The 22,640-nt window shown below is 43.7% G+C and overlaps 2 protein-coding genes across 3 annotated transcripts in view; both read left to right on the top strand.

Annotated features, from left to right (window-relative positions):
- Positions 1-14,109, top strand: part of LOC146186976 (uncharacterized) — a 33,873-nt gene extending 19,764 nt beyond the window's left edge. For both annotated transcript variants that reach the window (XM_084607532.1, XM_084607531.1), the window contains 3 exons: positions 2,943-3,053; positions 8,782-9,068; positions 12,038-14,109. In XM_084607532.1, the coding sequence (XP_084463658.1) occupies positions 2,943-3,053; positions 8,782-9,068; positions 12,038-12,317 (678 nt within the window). In that variant the 3' untranslated portion in view covers positions 12,318-14,109. The remainder of the gene's footprint in view (positions 1-2,942; positions 3,054-8,781; positions 9,069-12,037) is intronic.
- Positions 14,110-15,935: 1,826 nt separating this feature from the next.
- Positions 15,936-19,270, top strand: LOC146186975 (histone H4 transcription factor-like). Its single transcript, XM_084607530.1, has one exon. It carries the CDS (start codon positions 16,065-16,067, stop codon positions 17,568-17,570), a length of 1,506 nt encoding a protein of 501 aa, XP_084463656.1. The 5' UTR covers positions 15,936-16,064; the 3' UTR covers positions 17,571-19,270.
- Positions 19,271-22,640: the final 3,370 nt, after the last annotated feature.

Raw genomic sequence — 22,640 nt, 5'->3', positions numbered from 1 at the left:
ATCCATCGAAACGCAGCCTCCGGCTTTCAGGATCGAAGCGCAACAGGGTCGTTTTGTGAAGAGGGCCTTTCCGACAGTGGGCACAAAGCGAAGCACTTGGTGAAACGGGGAAAAATGTTGTTCTCGCCAGTTTCTTCTCATATGCAGACACCTATTGCACAGGTGTCCATCATATAGAATTGCTGTGATGCAAACAGTTCTTGGCCGTTCTTTCAGTCCCATTCAATTACTCGAGCTTTCGGATAATTCAGGATTTCTGCCAGTCCCAGGAGGGTCAAATTAGTGAGAGTTTACTGCACTCAGCAGTGATATGACAGCTCCGTCCAGTTTCATGCAGGTCCTTCCTGCATGAAACTGCAAGACTGGTATATAAAATCTTGTATAAAATTTATAGTGGATATTTCCATAGGGTATACGTTTCTGTGCAGTTGTAGTTATATACATTATTTGAGAATGCCATATCAATTCTCAAATAAACATTATGAACAGTGCTTGCTATTTTAATTCATTTTTGTTTTCACTTATCAGATATTCATTATCGATTTGATATCCGAAGGCAGTTTTTCTCTATATTCATATTCGGTTTGTATTAGAAAATTTCTGTATATGCACACACCTAATGGTAGGGGCTATATATGCGACACCTTTGACAGCTATCAGTATCAGTGCATAACTTTCTGCACACAATGTCTGACTTTGCTTCAATCACCTGACTGTAACGCCAGTGCACTTGCCCCTCTCTTTTCACATTCCACTCTGTGTACCTCCTATAAGGCTTGGTGCTGCCCAGCGGTATTGTGGTGTTATGTTGCGGAGTGCAAGTCCAACAGTTTCAACTCCTGCCTACACGAGCTATATAATAAGGGAGTAATTATTTATTACCAATTACAGAAACGCAGCCGTACAGCTACAAAGATTTGCGGCAGCCATGTTTTGAAGAAACTGCAGGATAGTTTGCATGGAGATAGGTACTTACAAAACCCAACAATTTGTGCTCATGAAGATACTAAGGTATTTTAACCCTTTAACCACCAATTTAACTTCGGAAAAATGTACCAAAATATCCAATCTTTTTTTTTTTTTTTAAGTGGCAATAATCTTTTTATGCAATTCTGATGCTGAAAATATATTACGACATTGGCTTCTGGTTAGAGTGTGCACGAGAATTTTTAAAAATCTGCTGATGAGGGTGGCTTTCGCTCAATGCATAATCTTCTAACGGATCACAACGTACTGAGACGAAGTATTTTTTTATGCAATACAGTGTAACATGCCAACAAGTACATACAACGTGCTTCGTCCTAGCGCAAACAAGTTTTTATTATTTTTGTTCAGACGCTGTGTGGAAGATCTTGAAGCAGAGTTTTGCACAAAGCCCAGCACGGCAGTCCACGCACCACGTCATTCTGGTTGCACTCGCCGTCAACTGAAGCAGTATCTAGCTTAGAAACAAAATCAGAGTCACTATCGAACACTTATTCAAGATCGTCAGCAATGCTGTTGTCAGAACTGTTCCAAGAAGCACCTTTTTCTCAGAACGTCACTGCATGCTTCTTACGTAATGTCATTATGAAACGCCTGTTGTCATCTGTTGTCAGGCTTAAAACGTGTGCAGAAGCTATCAAAATGTGATTTACGATGGACAGCTACCACCTTCTAGGATTCAAAATTGCAACCAACACAATTGACAACCCTAACTCGTCTTTAACAGCGCAAGCAACGTGACATTGGGCTGGACGACTGCGACTTGCTGTGGACGATATTGCTACAAACTCTCGTGAGTTGGGTGTTAAAAGGTAAAATAACCAGAGGGATTTGAAATTGTTCCGAAGCCCACTATTATGGTGCGCATTCTATCACCTCAAATCTAGCATTGCCAAGGGAAGAACATACTATTCCTGCAACTTCGTATGTGAAAAAGACGATGCTCTGTTTATGTGGGCATTCGGTTTGCATACATTGCCAGCTTGTGAAAGGCAGTGCTAAAGTATTATGGGAAAGATGTGTTAAAGAGGACATAGGAGCAGAAGTTTTTATATTCACAAAAAGCACTGTCTGCTGAGTAAAAATATATGAATGCGAAAGAGCTTGAAAGGAAAGGCTATTCTATACCTGGGGTCAGTGAGGAACATGAGGAACATGTTGTATGAATTCTAAGCTGGGAAGAAAGATTTTGGCACTAACTGCAGTTCTGGTCAACTCATTGCTGACTTCCAGAATGTAGATTGTTACAGTTTGAAAAGAAGGCAAGAAGGAATACGTGTTTCGTATTCGAGAAATAAGACGCGCAGTGTAGTATAGTTCATTTTTCTTGCAAGCTTTTGCAAGTTTTTAATATGTGCCGTAAGAATCTTAACTAGAAAGATACCCTTTCCTGAACGGTAGAGTATCATAGCTACATGGCTTTGCCTCTGTATGCAAGTCCTGCACATAAGTTTTCTACCTGCTTTTGTGACCCTTAACGACTAATGCAATAGCCTCCTTTTTGGGTTGGGCTCCATGTGACTTTGTAAATCTGCCTGGACTGTCACAAGCTCAGCTTGTGTAAGCATACGTTAGTGCATGTCTAAGTACTCTCAAGGCTGTCATGCAAGCCTAAAAATCGTAGAATAAGCTAGATGGTGTTCACTGTGTGCTTTGGAAAAAAAAAAAGTATTTTGAATCTTCACAGCCTCAAGAAATCATAACAGCATGTCTTTCTGATCGGCTGGTGGTACACTCGTGCATCGGTTCTTGTTTTTTTTTTCGCTCATGGAAGTCGCTGGACATCTCTGTTTAATGTGGTTGCACTTAAAACTGCGACGCTGGTCAAAATTTTTAAAGACAAACTTGAGCTTATTGGGGCATCTTCTAAAAGCTTAAACTGCAGCTTTCAAAAGCATAACCATGCAGCACGCTGTAAGAAAGTACTAATGCTCACTTATTCCTCGTAACTGTTGCAGATGCTGAAGATATACGAGGACATGTGTAGTGAAGATACGTATCGTAGGTTGCCTGAACCCCGGAAGCCTGTTCAGAGGCATCCGACAGGCATCAGAAGAGCCTTCTCTGAGGTAAGCTCCTGGAAGCCTTTACTGTGAGCTGTTGTTGTTGAAGTCTGCTGGTGCACCATTTTTTATTGTTGCTTGTTATATTATGAAACTCCTATTCGCAGACTTCACTCACGCATTGATTCATTTTGACAAGCGCTCCTAACATTCCAGCACTTGGCTTTGAAACATCTATTTTTGCTAAATATGTTCTCTGGACATGTAAACGTACAGTAAAGCACATTTCTTTGGGGCTCTATGTTTATAGAATGGGTTATGTAAAGTACAGTGCCATTTTTTAGTTAAAAAAAAAAACAGAAACAAAAAACTCTCTGTGATGTTAGACCTTCTTGCGTGGACAAAAAACATTGTGAATATAGATAGCATATTTTGCAGCATTTTAGTCGATGGCCCATGCCATTAGCTGGAAATGGGTTATGTAAAATACAGTGCCTTTTTTTAGTTAAAAAAAAACAGAAACAAAAAAACTCTCTGTGATGTTAGACCTTCTTGCGTGGACAAAAAACATTGTGAATATAGATAGCATATTTTGCAGCATTTTAGTCGATGGCCCATGCCATTAGCTGTGAAACACAGTGCGCTCATATCTATACATGAAGTATGATGTGGCCTGTGCCTCTTTGCGGTAACACGTGGAGAAAACATTGACAAAGCCATGTGGCGGCACATAGAAGCTTTTAGAGTTGCAAATAGAAAAAAATTGTGATGTGGGCAACTACTTGCACCAATTGGCTGAATTTTGCTTAAGGTCAGACACTAGCTTTCCTGCTACTCCAGTGCACATTATACAGTCGAACTGGATATATCGAACTCGAAGGGGATCGTGAAATAGTTTGATACACAGAAATCGGCTTGAGACGCCACTTGCGATCATGAAAAATGATACCGTATTTGTCGCGTAATCAACTGACTCGCATAATGAACCCACCCTCCACTTTTGCCTCCGAAAACTTGAAAAAAAAAAAAAAATATCAAGAAGTGTCAAGGCCGGTTCACATGCAAGTGATTGAGCGATCTCAGCGACGAGCGGCAGCAACAGAGCGAAAGATTTCCAACTTGTTGGAACTGTGTCGCTCGAGCCGCCATGACAGCTCAAAACAGGTTTTTTGCGTCACCGCGGCAGAAATCGCGAGCGTTTTCGCTTGCATGTAAAACTTATAGTAGGTGGTGCGTCCCTCTGTTTCAAACGTCGCATCCACAGCTCATTTATCGGCAGCGCGCCGAGATGCTGCGCAGCGATAACATCAGGGCGTGTTCATCTTGTGACTATACTTTTGATAGCTCGTGAGGGGCGGGTAGCGAACGCCAGAGTGCCCATGATGGCTTGATTGCGCAGACCTGGTTCGATTTATCACACCACGCTTGGGGTGGGCATAGTCCTCTGCACAATACCATTAAAAGCATGATAGCTACAGTGCCATTTGAAGTGAACAATGCTAAAAGCTGGTGTCATGATCGCAGCTGACCACGTGCTTTCGTTGATTCATAAAAGCAAGAACGGACTACTGTCGCAACAAAAAAAAAATCTGCCGCTTCTTAAGATCCGCAGCCGCCATAGCTTTTCTATGCCGCACGTTCAGCATGATGACATAAGATGTGCATCGCACATCACCCACTGTGCACAGAGGTTTGTCAACACACTCTAGAGAAAGTGTCCGACGTTCTGTGCCACGGGCTGAGCTGGCTTGTCAGCACATGCTTAGTGCATGCTGCTGCAGACGAAGACCAGGAAAGAGAGAAGGGGAGAGAGAAACCTCGGCAGAAGATTGGGCGCACCCTTGCACTTCACTCTATCGTGGTGTTTCCCCCCTCCTGAACTCCACGGCTGCATTGGCTGAGTCTGCTCAGTACTGGCTGTTATCCTCTCGTTCCTTCACGCCCATGGCTTGCAAACGTCACGTGCTGGCGCGCGGAAAACGATCGCCGCAGATGCTCACGCCTTTGGGGAAAGAGCGAGGTGTTGCTCTAGATCAGCCGTCGCCGAACTGTTCTTTTTCATTCCTTCTGCGCGTGGCTTGAACACGTCACGTGGCAAATGGACGAGGGTGATGCAGTCGTCTTTGGGGAAAGCGCACCTTCCAGTGCGTGGTGCAGAGTTCGATATATTGAACGACTGGTGAAATTGGAGTTCGGTATATGATGCAGCTTTTCTATACTTTTACATGGGATTTTCAAGGGGATATTTCGTGAGTTTGATATAGCCAAAATTCGAATTATCTGTGTTCATGCTGTGCTTGCATTATTGACAGACACCCCATAATGCACGTCATGTCTTCTCTGATTTGTCATGTATATGTGATTGGTGCAATTTTTTTTATCCTGAATTTTCTTCCCACTCACTAGTCACAAATGGTGATGACTAAGAAAGGCGTGCATTCTTTATTTGCATGTGAAAAAAAGAGGCCTTCTAGCATTCCAAAACACTTACAGTCAGCATAGATGATTACCACACCACGGCCATGAGGTCGCGGACTTTTTTTGCAAACTTTGGTAATTGTAAAGAAACTCTGTTGTGGTTAGAAAAATACTTAGTGAGGGCTTAATTTCTTGTTCTTTCTCAATTGTGTTTTGACCTTTTCCTCACTGAGAATTTGACTCCGTATTGTATACTAGAAGCGCTCAGAGCATTCTCCTTGGTAAGGGTGTGTGATATGTGTCTGATGATAATAAAACATTTTCTTTCCTTTCACCCCTAGCCTCTCTGCAATCCTAAGGTGCATTATGCATTGTGATAGAAGAACATAATTAACTTGCCAGATTTATCTTATCCTAGGTTGTTTTTTTTTTTTTTTGTTTTTTTTTTTTTTAATTTCAATTCAGTTTTTTATACCAGGCATCTTTCGATGGTTCCAAGGATAAAAGCTGCTCATGCAGCTTGATGAAGTCCAGGGAACCTATACAAGGCATGGCTACAGCATGCAATAACTAATTTCGAACCAAGAGTGACTGCCGAGGATAACAAACATAATAAACTATAACAAATACAGAGCACAAAAAGGGGCACTGGTAATGCACACAAGACCAGAAAATCTCTAATATAATACAAAAAAGTTTCTTGTGTGTTTAACCGCATTAAGATGCCCTGCTAGCTGGATCCGTGCTTTCTAGCTTGGAGGGCTTAACGAAACAGTTCCATGAAAAATAGGCTGTGGAAGATCCACTAAGAAGTAATAGCTACACCTCCTGCAAGGAAAGCAGATGTAAGAAATGGCTAAGTTCAAGCTCAGTGGGCAGTGCTGGGAATGCTTCACCGCTTATGCAAACCTGCGCAAGTGCGTTGTACCTTCTGTAGTAGTATAAAACAAAAAAGTAAACCAGCTGTTGCTAACTATGGGCGGAGGTACACGGCATGTATATTACTCCGCTGAACAGTAAACAGAACCAGTATTTGATATTTGACTATACCAAACAACCCAGAGGTACCAAAATTCTTGAGCTTGTATTTAGTCTGGTTATTTTTTGTTTTTTATTTGTTTTGCTTTTTATTTTGGTAACCAGAAAAGCCTTAACAGCAGACTACTTTCTCTTTTGTAGGAATTGCGTGTGGAAGTTACTGCAAGCTTGACTTATATCTGACTACAAATGCTGCTACAAATGGGTGGTTTTTGATGACATTGTGCCAAGGCTGTGGCAAAATATACTATCCAGTAACCTGTAATCGAGAATGCAAAGAGGCTGAGACTGCCGCTGAAGGGGCATGGGGATGACTCCGACTTCTTCAACCGGTGTTTGGTTCGGCTTAGTTTGGCTTACAGGGTTTAATGTTCCATAATGACTCACACTATGATGGACGCCGTTGTGAAGGGCTCCGGAAATTGCGAAGAGAAGAATGACTGGTAGAATCCAACCCCATAACATTTTTCTTTCAAGCCCTGTGTGGCCTACTGTTAATGCACAGTGCTCCCAGACAGTGCAGCGAATGCATGTGCAAAGAAAAAAATATCTTTCTGCCATGGCCACGCTCATTGGGCTTTTGCACAGCATTGTCATATGTGCCGTAACCTCAGTGTAGGACTGCCAGAAAGGTTTCGGACATGTACAGCCTCGTCCACTTCTAGCTATAACACGGTCACTGTTTTCAAAGTGCCATTACGTCCAATCCGACCACGTAATAAAGCTAAATGGCAGACCATGCTGAGCACCACCTCCGGGTTCCTTTCTGCTTGCATCGATTTGCTTTGATAAGCGCCTGCATCGGACGCAATGTTGATTGGAATGTAGTGACAGTGTTATAGAGAGAAGTGGATGACCCTGTACCATGCCGGTAGATCGATTACTCTGACCTCAGTCGTGGTTGCTCTAGCAGCACCATTCCCATTTTCTTTGTGCAGTGGAATTATGTTAATTCTAATAGTATTCAACATATAGAAAGTGGGTTTGTGTAAATACTGCATTGACACGAAAACAATGGCTAGCTTTGAGCTGAAACTATTCTGTATTGTCTGTTCAGACCCGACCTATGACTGCAGCAATTTTAAGAGCACTTGTGGATGGTTTAACAATTCTTTATGGCAGTGGAAGCTGTGTGGCTTGACAAGTTCATGCTACCTTGGCTGGCATCATGGACTGCCAATTGCACAATCATATATACTCAAGCTAACAGGAAAGAAGTGACTGGCACTTAAGCAATTTTGCAAGCATCAGCAGCATCATAGTTGGTTTTCTTTATAATTTTTTACGGACGCCCAAAACATCTCAAGTGTGGTGGTCTTCTGCTACCTATTAAACAAAATTCAGCCGCTAACAAAGTTTACCTTAGCATCCTTCAAATGCTCCTCAAAACAACTAGTGGAAGGGAAGTTTCGCAGGAAATATTGCTGCATTTCAACTCAGAGGCCACAAAAGTCAATGAAAAAGAGCAGGCCACCACTTTCACTAAAAACGAAACTATTGCTAGATCAAGAAGGCCAGAAAATGAAATATTGATGCTGCTTATGCTTCATAACACACACACAAAAAAAAAAAAGCTAAGACGAGAGAAAGAAACACAGAACAGACACAATCTTTCCGGTCCTGTGTCCCTTTCTGTCATCTTCGTTTCTCTGCGCTATGATGTACAAAGCATTGCCAATGCTGACTGATCCAGCTGTTCATTATTATAAATGCATATTGATGCCAAAGGCTGTTTTCATAAGCAAACTTCAGCAAGTGCCAAGTTCAGCATCTTTTCGCATCTCTGAAACTAGATGGCACTGTCATTCATTTTTGTTAGGCAGTCACAGTGTTCTTTGTTTCCTCAGCGTCCTCGTAAACATTGCGCATTTGAATATATAAAAAGAAATAGTGTGTGTTCAGATACAAATCTATCAGCAATAAATATAAGTTTTGCTGCCTAACAGTTGTCAACGAACCAGAGTTGGATTTTATTGGCAACGAAAATCCTTTACCTAATCTTTGACTGAGAAGAGCGTGCTGCACCACGAACAATGTGCCCTTGAAGCTGACATGGTGCTGTTAACATACCTTGGTTAGAAAGCTCCTCAGCAGTGCAGGCCGGTTACCTGTTGTTTTGCTGAAAGGCGCAACGTGTCACGTCGTCGTATTGGAGAACAGAGTTCACCTTTGATTGCCGGCGTGCAAGGTGTGACCTTGTTGGAAGCAGTTCTTCCAGCTTCATTCGTTTCTTCATTTTACGCTGTTGCGACGAGTGGGCTGATCATGCTCTGTGCAACAGTTGCAGTAGCCCAGCTGACTTCACCACCTTAACCTTTTCACTTCCTGCCTTTTGCAGGAAAGCTATCACCAATCCTCCAATGCCTGTTCAGCACCCATAGTGGCCAGCCAGCACAGAGGACTTGTTTCGTCGCTTGTTGACCGGGTATTCCCGCCCAGGCCTTCGCAAGTCCAAGTTCCACAGCGGAAGACTGCGATACTACCTTCGCAGGTCTCTGCTGTGCCTACATTGAAGCAGCTAGTGGCTGCAGTGATAGACCAGATGTTCCCGGACACTAGTCAGTGCAACGGCAATGAAGACATTGTGCTCGACCTCACAGTGGCAGCTCCCAGCAACGGTGTTGAGTAAGAAAAGTCACTATACCTCGAGATATTAACGAGCGAGCAGAAAACTGCAAACGAATATGCTTCTGGTGTCCCTTGTTATAATTTTAGGTAAACACAAATACCAGTGAACCTAGGTTCACAAAACTCCCTTTTGGGGGAAAGATCCTTCCTGCCTCATGTGTATGCTAATTCATTGCTCTCAAAAACTAAACTAATTGAACCACTTTCGCATCAAACTTACCCTCTTGCAGAAATGCAGTTTTAAGAAATAGTATAACACAAGCTGCCATGTCATGCAAAGCCTTCTAAAAAGATAGCATGCATACTTTGTGCATAAATTGCAGCTGTGATTGCGAAACTGAGTAGATCTGTATGCGGAAACTTATCTCATGGGCGTCACTGCCTCATGAAGCGTGGTTTTAGCAGCAGCAGTGGAAACTTCGTGTCATCTTGTAATAAAGGTTATTTAGTGGTAGCACGGTCAGAGCTGGAAAAGCAGACAATGACAAAGGAGGCGTCTGGGCAGGACAAAAAGAATGTCAAAAGCCCAACTGTGACAGGTGAACAGCCTAATGCTGTATTGCGGCTGGATATGACTTGTCTTGGACACCAGCCTCCGCTGCAGTTCTGGCCAGTGTGGGCATGGCAGCTACCATAGCCCTCAAGGTTGGCACTGAGTTGATGCCACCAACCGTTACTTGTAGATCCACACCCGTAAATGGAGACAGGGTTTTTTTAGTGTGGGGTAGTTCACGTTTTCTTGCAACACTTTGCAAGAGAAAAGTATAAGCTGAGTAGGTTGCTGCTTACCTACTTTCAGAGGTGTAAGCTCAGCCTTGTTAATGTTCAGAAAATGGCATTTCGTTGCGCGCTTGCTTATGTGGCTGTCATTACCGGCTTGGTTTTACCATTTCTTTCATAGTTTTACCAGGTTTTACCTTTTCTCCCCATTCTGGAAGCGTCGCAATTTCGTGACTATGCCATTGTATCGCGAGGCCGTTTTCTTGGCTATAGGCTGGGCACCAGGCCACTCAGAAGCGACAGCACGTAGTTCTAATTATGTGTGGCAGAACCAACTCACATTTGAATTAACGAATGTTCTTATACATACACTTCTATGGAGCTTGGCTAGACCAAGTACTAGTGAAGCCTAAGTTATCTGAAAATTCGAATTAATAAGGTTTGAACTAACAAGCTTTCACTGTATTCCATTTTTATTGTTTTATTTTGTGTTGTACGCAGCTTCCTTTTGTTGTAGTTTGGCGGGGATTATTGTTGCCTTGTTTAGTGTGTGTGGTGTATCTGTATGGTTTCTACTGAAGGAAAGCAACACCACAGGATAAAGAGTAAGGAAAAGAGGAGCCATAATGCGAACTTGGAATGTTTTATGATGCGTTCTGCTTTTATTAGTACAGTGTACTCAATTTTCATCATTAATATTCTAACTATGTCTACTGCAGAAGGAAGGCTGCTCCCATATATCTTCAATTATCCCTAACCTTGTCATCTAGTGACTTCATTGATGCAAACTACCTAATCTCACCCACCCACCTGACTGTCGACCACCCCTTGCTAAGCTTTAGCCTTTTTCTAATCCACTCCATTACACTAAAGGACAGCGGGCCGCCTTCTCACTCCATTAAATGCCTCGTGCACGCCAATATCTTCCTTTTGGCACCACTGTTGTCAAACAACTCGCCTAACTCTTTCCCTACCGTGGACAAAATGGCTGTTTTCCGTAGGTTTCAGTAGATATTTTTTTCTGTAAAAGCTATCATGTCTAAAATTTTATACAATACACGAGAAGAAAGCTAAATAGATTTGCTTGTAGGCGTACAACTTTTAATATGAAGTTATGGGTTGGAACACAGAATATAATTTCCCAGAAACCATAATTTAGAAAAAAATTGAACAAAACTTGATGAATTGCACTTATAAATGAAACAATAAAAATTAATAATTTTTTGAGATATACAACATGCAGAGCATTATATTGGCCACTCCCTGTGAAAAAAATAAAAGTGCAGTATTGAATAGTGTTCTTGATGCAAAGTGAGCAATCAACGAGGGCTGCTGCAAAGCGCCATGCTGAAATGGATGCCCGGTTCTCTTCTTGGGCAGAACGTCAGTCCCTCTTTTGCAGGAGGCAAGATAAGGTGCTCAAATGATGTTGACGCCATGGGAATGAGATGAATGACACGAACCAACACACAGAAAGAAAAACATTCGTCCAGAGCGGTCCCGGACGTATGCAAAACAGGCCAACAAAGTTTGACCGCCGATGTTCCGGGCCGGTTTCCATTGTCATCGGGGTTGGAACTGAATTCTGACGATGAGGCAGCATATTCAGAGTCACTGCTGCCTGGGTTATCGATAAAATCAGTCGTAAACAGTGCGGAATCGTCAGACGTGCGACGCTTTGAAGCGCACGTCGTCGATGCGGATGCTGCCATTCTCGCAGGTGACTCCGACGCTGCCGCATGCTCGGAGTGCGTTCAAAAATAGCCACCTCGCGAAAAAAAATTACACAGCAATCTAAGCTTCACCTATCTAACTACACGCTAGATGACGTAGCGTGTCCGTGAGCGACGCAGAAGCGTTTGAAATCAGCATGCAAAGTCATTGTTAGCGGGCTAACGATGCTCAATAGGCGCAGCGAGGAAAGAGTTAATCAAATAGCCAAACTTTTTGAATTGGCATTCTGATTCAGTCAAGGTTAGGCACACTAAATTCGAGCAAATTTTCAGGAAGGAGACAACACAGGACGGTACTGACTATGCTCCGTCCTGTTGCTTCTGCAATTTTAATTTTATGATCTCGCACCAACTGGCCTACAGCCATACTCGTCAAATTTTCGGACCTCTTTAGGTTTGATGATAGTTTATTGTAGTTCATCTTTAAGAATTTTTTTCCTTTTAAGTATAAAGCATGACGCACTCTATTATCAACCGCTGCACTGCCTTTTTTTCTTCTTCCTACCCACACAGTGATGCGGCCGGTGTGCCTCTGGCCACCTTGGAAGACCTTTCGCCGGTGGTTGCTTTGGACATTGAAGCATCACTGGCAAAGGCAGCTCGAAGGCTCACATTGGATGCCACCTCTCAACGGCTACAGACCGTCGAGGAAGGCTCCGACACCGACAGCCTCCTGAGCACGGGCACAGGCGGCACGCTGGACGACCGGCAAATCGACTTCCTCTTGCTGGACCGAGTTCTCGAACGAGACTACCAGGAAGTGTTGAACTCCTGTAGGGACTCAAGCTTGTAGGCTCGTTGCCAGCGACTATAGTATATTTAAGCGTAAATATAAACAGTGGCTACTGTGTATGCATCTTAAAATTGAGCAGCGGAGTGATGGAGGTGATGAAAACACCTTGCAAAAAGTGGAAGGGTCTAAGACCTGTGTGTCTTGCTTTGGTTACCACCTAGGGGCTGGTGGCATGGTTTTTGCTGTTTCTTTCACACTTACATGTTCAGTGCGGCCTGCGATGATGGTGGCATCTTAAGTAATGTGTCTGGTACAACCTGTGTTGATAGCAGTGCAAAGCCTGATCATACTAAGACAAGTTTTGTAGTTAATGTTTCATCAAAGGAGTTGTTATTGCGTTGGGCTTGCTATGCATTGTGCAACTCTGGAAAGAGCCACTTACTACACTATAGTTGGATACAACTATGATCTGCAGTAAGTGCCATTCAAAATTCTTCTGTGACAGAAAGTTGTCCTCTTTTGAAGCTGAAAGAGAAGAGCTAACCGTCAGGCCAAATTATGAGCTGAAGAATTTTAATGCCTTTGGCTTGCTTAGCATAGTAAAATATCAAAAGCTAATTTTGTTTCCTGTTGAGCAGAGTTATACCGCCACATACCACGTCCCATAGCTAGCAATTGCTCTCTTTAAGTTGTATCCTACTGTAGTGGGTTCTTTCGAGTAACACAGTGTCGGTGGACATTTAAGCTCCCTTGGACATCCTTAAGACATTTATTAGGACATCACCAACCTGCGAGGCAGTTTTATTGGGTATTGAGAATGCAACGGTATGATTGAAATTTAAAAATTGAGCAGAATTTGCACTTCATAGTTTTCAGTGCAGTACTATCATTGGGTTTCGATTCATAGATTATGTTGTTGCTGCTGTCTACTTTTTCTTTACCTTTTCTCTTTCTAGTTTCGATGGAAATCAGTAATGTTGAGGTCTTTTGCACAATAACTTGAAGGTACTTGGCTGTTTTGGATTTCGATGAGTGACTAGCCAGGCTGGCCACAGCTCCCAATAGGCTTTTTGACGTAGTCTGGTGCATAGTGGTACCACATGCTGACCTTCTACACGTCGGTTAATGAATGCATTTGCTGATTGATGGCAGGGAGTGTGCATAAGTGACTGTATTCTGCTAGTCCAGCTCTCTCTGCCCATGGTAGATAATGTTAATATTTGAGGATTACTAATGGTTAGAAAATCAGATGGCTTATTGAATGACTCGTGCTGAAACAGTTTTTGTTCATAAAAATTCATACAGTAATTTTCTGAGTGTCTATTTTTCAAAGATCTTGTAAATTGCCAAGGTTATGATGGTGCTTTCAATGCAAAGGATGGCACAGATATGTATATGTATACCCTTGTTGAACGTCCAATGAGAATGCAGCTAATAGTCTAAGCTGTTGATTTTTTTTAGAAAGCATGTTTAAAAAGTGGTGGCAGCATGTGCAATGGTACTCTTGGCAGCCATTTTGCGGAGGTGCACATCTGTTAAAAGGCACAATGAATTTTGTGATTTGTTGGTAGATGGCTCTCTGGTATAGCTAGAGTGCTGTCTAATGTGCCGGCGAATTTTTTTATTATTTCTTTCTTTTATTTTTCATTTTGTGGCCCAACTTATATTTTGGTGCATACCTTCATTTTTTAATTTCTTAGTTTGCGTGCTGTTATGAATGCCTCGTGTCTTTATGAGTTGACTCACCATTCTAGTCAAGAGAAAGTGCACATTGTTATGGTGACTGTTCTGTACAGTAGGCATGTTCGTTTATGCAGCTTTATACATTTTACTTCAATCTTTTTTTTTTTTTCTTTTTATGGGTGCTATATTGTATGTTTTTATAGAGCTTGACATCTCGACTAGGTGATCTCTAACTATACTGCAGTATCATTTTGATGTCATTGTTTTGATGTCTTCATTTTGACTCATACAGTTTTGACTCAACAGATGAGATGATAATGAGTGTGATGACAGGCACCTTAAGTTTGAAGGATATGAATGTCATTCTCATTGTATATGCTTTAATGGATCCAAAGACTTGACATCAAGTGTCTACTCTGCTTAAAAAAACATATCTCTTCTCTTGTCTCGACAATACCTCAAAGTAACAAACTCTGGTCGTGCTAATTACAGGCGTTTATTGCTTTGTTTTTTCTTCTTGGGAACAGAAGCGAAAATCATTCCAAAATGTGTACTAAGATGTGGCAGTCTGCCTTGCATCTTGCTTGATGTGCAGATAATAAATGGGATAATGCAAACATACACAATGATCTGTCTTCCCTGCTATGTTCTATGATTAAACGTTTGCATTGACAGCAAGCTGCATGCTATTTATTTTATTTATCGTAAGGTGCCCACTAATAGCCATAGGCCTTTTAGAGCAGTGCTCTGAAGTAGAGCAATGAAAATAACAAAAATTACTGCCTCTCGTGCAATCGAGAGTAGATATAAACATGAAATGGTTACAGGCATAGAATGATGCAGAAGTGTACGCAGCCACGACGCGACAGTCACACAGGCCTGTGAATGCACTGTGCACAGAAGCAGTGCATTCAAGTTCTCCCCAAGCTAGTACACATCCGCCTGCCGAAAGGGGATACGCCGTGAGCTGACCTGCAACGTAATGACAGATTTGATGGTATGTGCTCGAATGTGCTTAAAACTGCTGCCACCTCGACCGCCAGCGTCTGGGGTCTTCTACATGTGGGAGTGTGTGGAACCATAACGCCGTTCTTGGGGGCGGCGTGGAAGTCGTTGTCCTCTAACAGCCAACGGATTATAATGAAGTGTGTGGTGCATGTATGCATCTGTTAGAAATGAATTAAAATGCACAGCTTAATCATATCTCAATGAACATTGAGAAGGAATTGGAAATTATTTTTGCAACTCGTTTGGGCAATACATAGCGCAAGTTTGTACGCCGGTTCTGTATAAAGGCTTAGAGAGCGGAGAACTCGCCTCAATAAATATCGTTTGGTGATCGCGGATGGCGAAGTTTCAGATATGGGATGACTGGAAATCCCCAGATTTTGGCTCTCGCTATTGGCTAAACGTCACCTTAAGGTCGCCGACAATGGGAGCTAGAAGCATTCCATGCTTAAACCTGTAATGAAAACAATTAACATAAGTTAAAACAATGACGATGAATGTAAACAACTGAGTTGGAAAGAGTCCTAGTGAGTACAGCAGTTTTCCCCTTAAAGGTCTAAACTCATGATTAAATGTACCAGGCCCACATGGCGTAAAATGGCGCATACTTTGAACAGTGGCGTGTTAAGCCATGGAGGAAGAACACGGCTTTGGTTGCACGAAGAAAACGTGGAACAAACATGGAACGAATCTGCGCAAATAGTGCTGTTTGTGGTTCGTTAATGGTTCTGAAATGTTGGTAATGCGGTGGGTGCATATTTGCATACTTCGAATGTGGCGCAGAGTAATGCACTGCAGTAATTCGCAGAAACAGGCTGAAGACTACTGACGATGATAGCTATGTGATAAAGACAATAAATGTTAGAGTATAGTCAAAGCGTAACAAGCAGTTGTTGCGTGAAAATTCAAATTTCTACCAATTGTTTTAGGCAAATTAGTGCAATTTGTAGATGAAATGATGCGTTTACTAGAGATATATTGCAAGCCAAGTCAAGTCGAGATAAGGCAATCCACCAAGAAGGATGAATTTGGTGGGAAAAGCCTGGCACTAGCAGGTATTAAACCAAGGATTCAAACCACGCAGCAACTGGCGAGTTGTTTCGTTCTTTCGAAGCAATGAAGCGTTCGGAGGCAACGTCCGTCGTTGCATTCAAAGAGGAGCAGCTCTTGCTTCGCTGTGAGTGGGACCAATGTGATTTCTCGTGCCAAGACAGCGCCCAGTATTACCAGCATGTAAGGGAGCACCTTGACAATGACCTCGCCTTTGTCGAATCCAGCGTGTGTCCGTGGACAGACTGCGATGCATCACTGAAGAGTACTAAAGAGTTGCGAACACACGTGTTTTATCACGCCTTTCATTCCAAAATCAAGTGTTATGGCCAGAATTTCTTGAATAGACAAAAGACCGCACTACGCTGTCTTGTGGACAAGCAGTCGCGAAACATCATCGCAGACACACCAGAGCAGTACGAATGCCAGTGGACTGACTGCGATGACCGTTTCGAAAACCCTGAGGCATTCTACGAGCACGCCAATACGCACGCGGAAGAAGCGCGCGATGCGGCGCGGTCGTCGAAGAAACCGTCGCAGCAGTGCGGCTGGAGCTCTTGCGATGCCAGCTTCGCCACGGTGTACAAACTGAAGGAGCACCTTCGCACGCACACGCAGGAAAAGAGGCTGGCGTGCCCAAACTGCGGTGGCATGTTCTGGTCTCGCACAAAACTGATGGATCACTTTGCGCGACAGGACGAGCAGACCAGTCTGACGTGTTCCTACTGCAGCCGAAGCTTCAGTTCAGAGCGCCTTTTGCGCGATCACATGAGGCACCACGTGAACCATTACAAGTGCCCGCTGTGTGACATGACTTTCCCGGCGCCGTCGGCAGTCCGGTACCACGTGCAGTGGCGCCATTCGTCCCTACGGCCGTATGCTTGTGATCTGTGTGACTACGCCGCGAAGCAGCCGAGCGACCTGAGGAAGCATCTGGAGTTGCACGAGGATAGCGGTAAACCGTGTCCATACCCCGATTGCGAATTTGTCGAGCGCAGCAGCTACCTTCTACGCAACCACATCCGCGCCGAACACCTCAAGTGCCCCAAGAGCATCTACATGTGTCACATTTGCCAGAAACAGTACGCGAAAGGAAACTCTCTGTCGCGGCACCTGGTCTCGCAGCACCGTTTCCAGTGGCCGGCTGGTCACACGCGCTTCACTTACACCTGTAACAAGGACAACATCTTTACAGTACAGACGTTTCGTTACGAGAGTATCGAACTTGCTGAGGCAAATGAAGTTATTCCGAATGAAATGAGCACCGAAACTATGACCACCCTATCTGAACCTCGTGTTCTGGCCAGTACGTCTGTACCAGTAATGCTGATGGAGTCGAGTACTGAAGGATCTCCGGATGAAACGTCAGAGCAGCAGATCAAGTTGGTGCAAATTGTACAAAGAAATGAAGATGGTTCAACAGTGGTTCAGATGGCACATGTACTGGCTGAACAGCCACCGCTTGGACTTGGCGAGAGCCTACAGATGCAGTCTGGCGGGGAACCTGTTGAGGATACCGTTACTGACTCAGATGTGGAGATGATATTACCATGCGTGTCAAGTCACAACTAAGCAGAAGTAATCCTAAAGCACAAGTAAATGTATATATATATATACAGTATATGCAACAGGAGAGTAGTGATTGTATGCATGCGCTTACTCTCGTTTTTTTTTTTTTTTATATACTAAGTGCAGGCACTTATGGATGTTAATGCGAAGTAGCTAACTGGTGCCACTTGCTCTGTAGGTGATGTTGGTGATTTTTATGACAAAGCTGATTTCAACAGCTACTATGTAGGCTTGAAGAAAAGCAGAGTAGACACAAGGAGGCCACTTCGCAGGTGACATCTCCTTGGGATGATTTCATAGATGCAATGACTTTTAACCAATCCTCCGTTCGCCTCTTCATACCTTCTATCACTTTTCACCGAGGAGAGGTGACTCTTCCTCTTTGCAGGAGCCCAGTCATGTCTCCGGGGTCAGTGTAACGTTGTCGATGAGTTGTACACTGAGCTTTGGGGCAGGACACTTTTTGACGATGTGATGGATGATCTTGCTGAAAGTGTTGCATCGGGGAGAGCTGATGCCCAAGCCAACTCATAGCTGACCACTCTGTCATTCTGAAGAAATTCACTGCGAGCCTCAGTCACATGTGAAGCAATAGAAGTCTTGCTGACAAATGGTGTTCATGCTTGCACATTACCATTGCCTTCCATCGGTCGAATTGCACTTTATGTGTGCATGCATCTTTCACCATCAGTAATACTGGGGAAAGGAAGGAGGCAGACAGTGGCAGTGCCATACCTTATTCCAAGCCATTTGGTCCATGTTACCGTGTATACCATATTACTTGCATTGCTGTATGCACTTGTAGACAACCTGACCACAGCTGTGAAATAATGGTCCACTCAGATGCCACTCATTGGCAAGCTTGGCTACAGCCCCACATGCCACCAAAAAATGATGGAAATTCTCCCAAGTCGTTTTATTATATCACGAGCCTTGCTTGCTTCTGTCAGTCGAAGGGTTATAAGCCTGTCCCAGTGTTTCGAAAGATAAGGACTGGTACGGCTATGCTTTTTCACAAAGCCCCAGTGGCTTCAATAGGAGTTGAATGGTCAGAAGATCATTATTCAAGGAAAGCTTAGTGTGTCTTTGTAATGCTTTCTTGTTGCTGAAGCGCAGTTGATTGCACATCAACAGGGCCTTCTTGCCCTGCTGTTCAATGATTGGTAATCCTTAGTTGCGGTTGCATTGTCAAATTGGCTTACAGCAAACCTACTTGCATTGAAGACAAGCCCTTTCTGAGCTTACATCCTGGAGAGATTGAAGTAGATGAAAACTGCTGAAAATTACTGAAAGTCATTGTACTTCACTGACACATTGTTCCACATTGCAGAGATTGAAACACTGTGCCATTGTAGAGTAAGTGAAACATTTTACTTCGCAAGCAATCTCCTTGCTTTAGAGAGGTTGTCGTCTTGGTCTAACAAAAATTTGAAAATCATTAGGCATCATGCACAGGAAATGTGCTATAATATATGTGAACCCAGGGGATAGCAAGAATGTCCATCATTTGCTGTTTAGCATTTGTAAGAAAATAAAGACTGTGATTTGAGTAGTGCAATCATTATACACAAGAAGTTTAAGTCAACTGAGTGGGGGCGTAGGTAACCCTTTTGTAGAGCCTGAGATGCTTAGTCAAGCAAGGTGGTTTGCTATCTACTGAACAAATGTTTTTGTTGCAGCATCCAGGGCATTAAAAAGCTGCAGAACTTTGCTTTCCAGGTGTACCTAGTATAGCCGAACAACTGGATTGCTGCATTGCATCATATGCTCAACAGATACATGTTGTAAAGCTTTCAGTACGTGGTTTTCTCCCCCTATAGTGATTTTTTTTTTTTTTGCCTGCCTGACTGCAGACACGTTTTCCAGGTATTGTAGGCCTAAAACCATTCTGAAGCACTGCGTAGCACATGAAGCACATACTGCTGCCGTGAAAAGTAAATGAATGGCGACTAAAGAAACTAAAATCTTTGAACCTGAAACATTACGGTCGAGACTTCGGGCACTGTGCAAATTACTGAGGGCAGTGAAATTGACATTGTTTCCTAACATTGCCTTCCATTTGTGTTCAGCAGCACTTGCAGATAGCTGATCTCACTATGGTCGGTAAGTAAAAGAAAGGGCTTAATCTGCAGGGTAAAACAATTCATCTGGTGCATTATGTGAACATGTGCCGGGGTTATACTGGATTCTCTGGCACATAAGTGGGTATCACATAACCGTAGCTGCCTATGCACCAGGAAGCTCAACACATTGTAAAGGTGGCCATCAAACCTGGCATCTGGATCCTGTGTCAAGTACATTACCCGTATACTATGCACAATCTTATGGCTTCTTTAAAGTGGGGTTTTGTATCCATTTGGTGGTTTTCCACGTAACTGCCCAGATTTACAACTATGCTGAGTGTCTGTGAGATAATGGAGGCACGATTTAAAAGTATTGATAATCAAGCGAGTAGCGAAGTTTATGTATGAAAAGAGGGGAACCGTTAACGTTGCATGATATCCTTAAAGCGACTATAAAGCTATTTACTTGAAGAAAATATGCACAATCTGTATACCATCAATCCTTTATGCAACGCAAAAATATTTAGCTAGCTTCACTAGCACGGGGTACATCAGCGATGAAAAAAATTGAGAGGTTTATCTTAGTGCGCTAATAGCAGTGGGCAGAGAAATACTGGTTTAGCACATGGTTTATGTCGAAGGTTAAACCAAAGGTCATGGTCTGTCATTGATCAGTCGTAGGCGGAGCTGGACTGGCCCGAGTTCGAATTACTCGCGCGAGGTTGCGTGGTTGTGACGTCAAGAAGCAGCTTAGCCAATCAGAGCAATGACACGCAGTGTCCGATTTTCATCTCACCTTTCCATATGGAAGGAGCTGGAAGCTCATTCTAGCTCTATCATGTCATTTGGTCTTTAACGTCATACTACGCGCTGACTTGTCTGTGCCTGGCCTTGTCACCTGCAAGGTGCATGCTCATGATTATTACTGCGTAAGCATTTTATGGTTATGTAGGCGGGTTTCGCATGGGTATGACTTTCTCAGAGCTGTAAAAGAGGAACTAGTTATATCGTAAAAAGAATGGTACCGTCGGATACAGCGTCAAGGAATGGTGTGCAAGTGACAAAACGGTTGATGTGGGTTAGTTCGTTAAATAAAGTCTAAGGGAACTAAGGATTACACGTCGAAATAGCCGGCAAAGATGGGTCAGATAGTCTCGACTTCCAGTGACGGGAAATTTTAAATTAACGTAAACGAGCGTGAAAGGGCGTGATTTGCGTGCACAAATGAGTGGGGAATGGTTAGAAAGTGTGTAAAGAGAGGTAATCAACCAATCACAGTCTGAAAAATTCCGAGAGCACTGCAGAATCTACAGTGCAGAAATGCGAAAGTCTGAGCGTTGCTGCTGCATATGGTACACTGAGCGCCGCTTGTCGAACACAACCAGCGTTGCATTGAACGCATCAAAGTTCACCGGCGTTATTGGTTTACAGGAAAGAAAGGCGCAGTATCTGTCACTCGCGGAATCCCGCTGACTCATCTCGCGCACAACACAGCTGCGCTCAGGCTTACGCATTTCACTAGTGCAAAGTCTGCAGTGATCTCAGAAAAGTTCTTTTGAGGCTGTAGCCTTCGCCCCGCCGGGGTGGTGCAGTGGTAAGACGCCCGACCACTGTGCCGGAGTTCCCGGGTTCGAACCCGACCGCGGCGGCTGCGTTTCGATGGAGGCGAAACGAAGTGGCGTCCGTGTGCTGTGCGATGTCAGCGCACGTTAAAGATCCCCAGGTGGTCGAAATTATTCCGTAGCCCTCCACTACGGCTCCTCTTTCTCTCCACTTTCATTCCCACCTTCCTCCCTTCCCCTACGGCGCGGTTCGGGTGTCCACAGAGCAAGTGTGACAGTTACTGCGCCTTTCCCTTCCTGTGAACCAATTTAACTTTAACTTTTAACTGTAGGCTTCAAACGGGGGGCACAAGGATTCCGGAGTTTGCTAGTAGCAATGGCTAATTACAGGTCATGAAAAAGCTCACCTAATCAGAGCGACGGCACACACAATTCCGATGCTTGGAATTGTGTGTGCCGTCGCTCTGATTAGGTGAGCTTTTTCAAGATCCCCAGGTGGTCGAAATTACTGCGTAGCCCTCCACTACGGCTCCTCTTTCCATCTTTCCACTTTCATTCCTACCCTCCTCCCTTCCCTTACGGCGCGGTTCGGGTGTCCACAAAGCAAGTGTGACAGTTACTGCGCCTTTCCCTTCCTGTGAACCAAATTACATTACATTACGCTTGGCTTGAGTGACCCCAGTGGCGTTGGTTGGTTGGTTGATTCATAGAAAGGGAAAGGCGCAGTATCTGTCACACTTGCTCTGTGGACACCTGAACCGCGCCGTAAGGGAAAGGATGAAGGTGGGAGTGAAAGTGGATAGAGAGAAAGGGGGCCGTAGTGGAGGGCTTCGGAGTAATTTCGACCACCTGGGGATCTTTAACGTGCGCTGACATCGCACAGCACACGGACGCCGCTTCGTTTCGCCTCCATCGAAACGCACCCGCCGAGGCCGGACCTTCATGAAAACTGATGCGTCCCAACTGGCTAAAATATTTGCTTCTGAAGAAAAGGTTTGGCTCTGGAGGTTGCCAATACATCACTACCAATTTTTTCACTCAGTCGACCCACATATCTATGATCAAGACCCCATGCCAGATTACCTCAACGTCTCAAAACTCTATATCACCGGAATCACCTAAAATTTGCATACCGTTTCGATCAAACAAGCAATCCGCATTGTAACTGCCGCGGCGCGATCAAAACTGTTGAGCATGTACCGCTTGAGTGTCCTTCATATGCTTACGAGCGTTCTTCTCTCCGCAGTGCCTCCAACACTGGACACAATTGTTTTAGGTCCCTCAGCCTGCCCTAAGATACAGAGACATACACTGAAATTTTAGTTTTACGTATTTAAAATACGTTGGATATCTTGACAAGCTATAATTTCACCTTGCATGTATAATTTCGCCTTGCATGTCACCATACGCATTTTTTATGCTATGTGCTTTATAAGACCATTTGCTGG

Source organism: Amblyomma maculatum, chromosome 6, assembly GCF_055883805.1.
Source record: "Amblyomma maculatum isolate TAMU_Amacu chromosome 6, ASM5588380v1, whole genome shotgun sequence".
NCBI lineage: Eukaryota > Metazoa > Arthropoda > Arachnida > Ixodida > Ixodidae > Amblyomma > Amblyomma maculatum.
The sequence above is the reverse complement of the archived record's forward strand: the minus strand, read 5'-3'. Positions and strand labels throughout refer to the sequence as shown.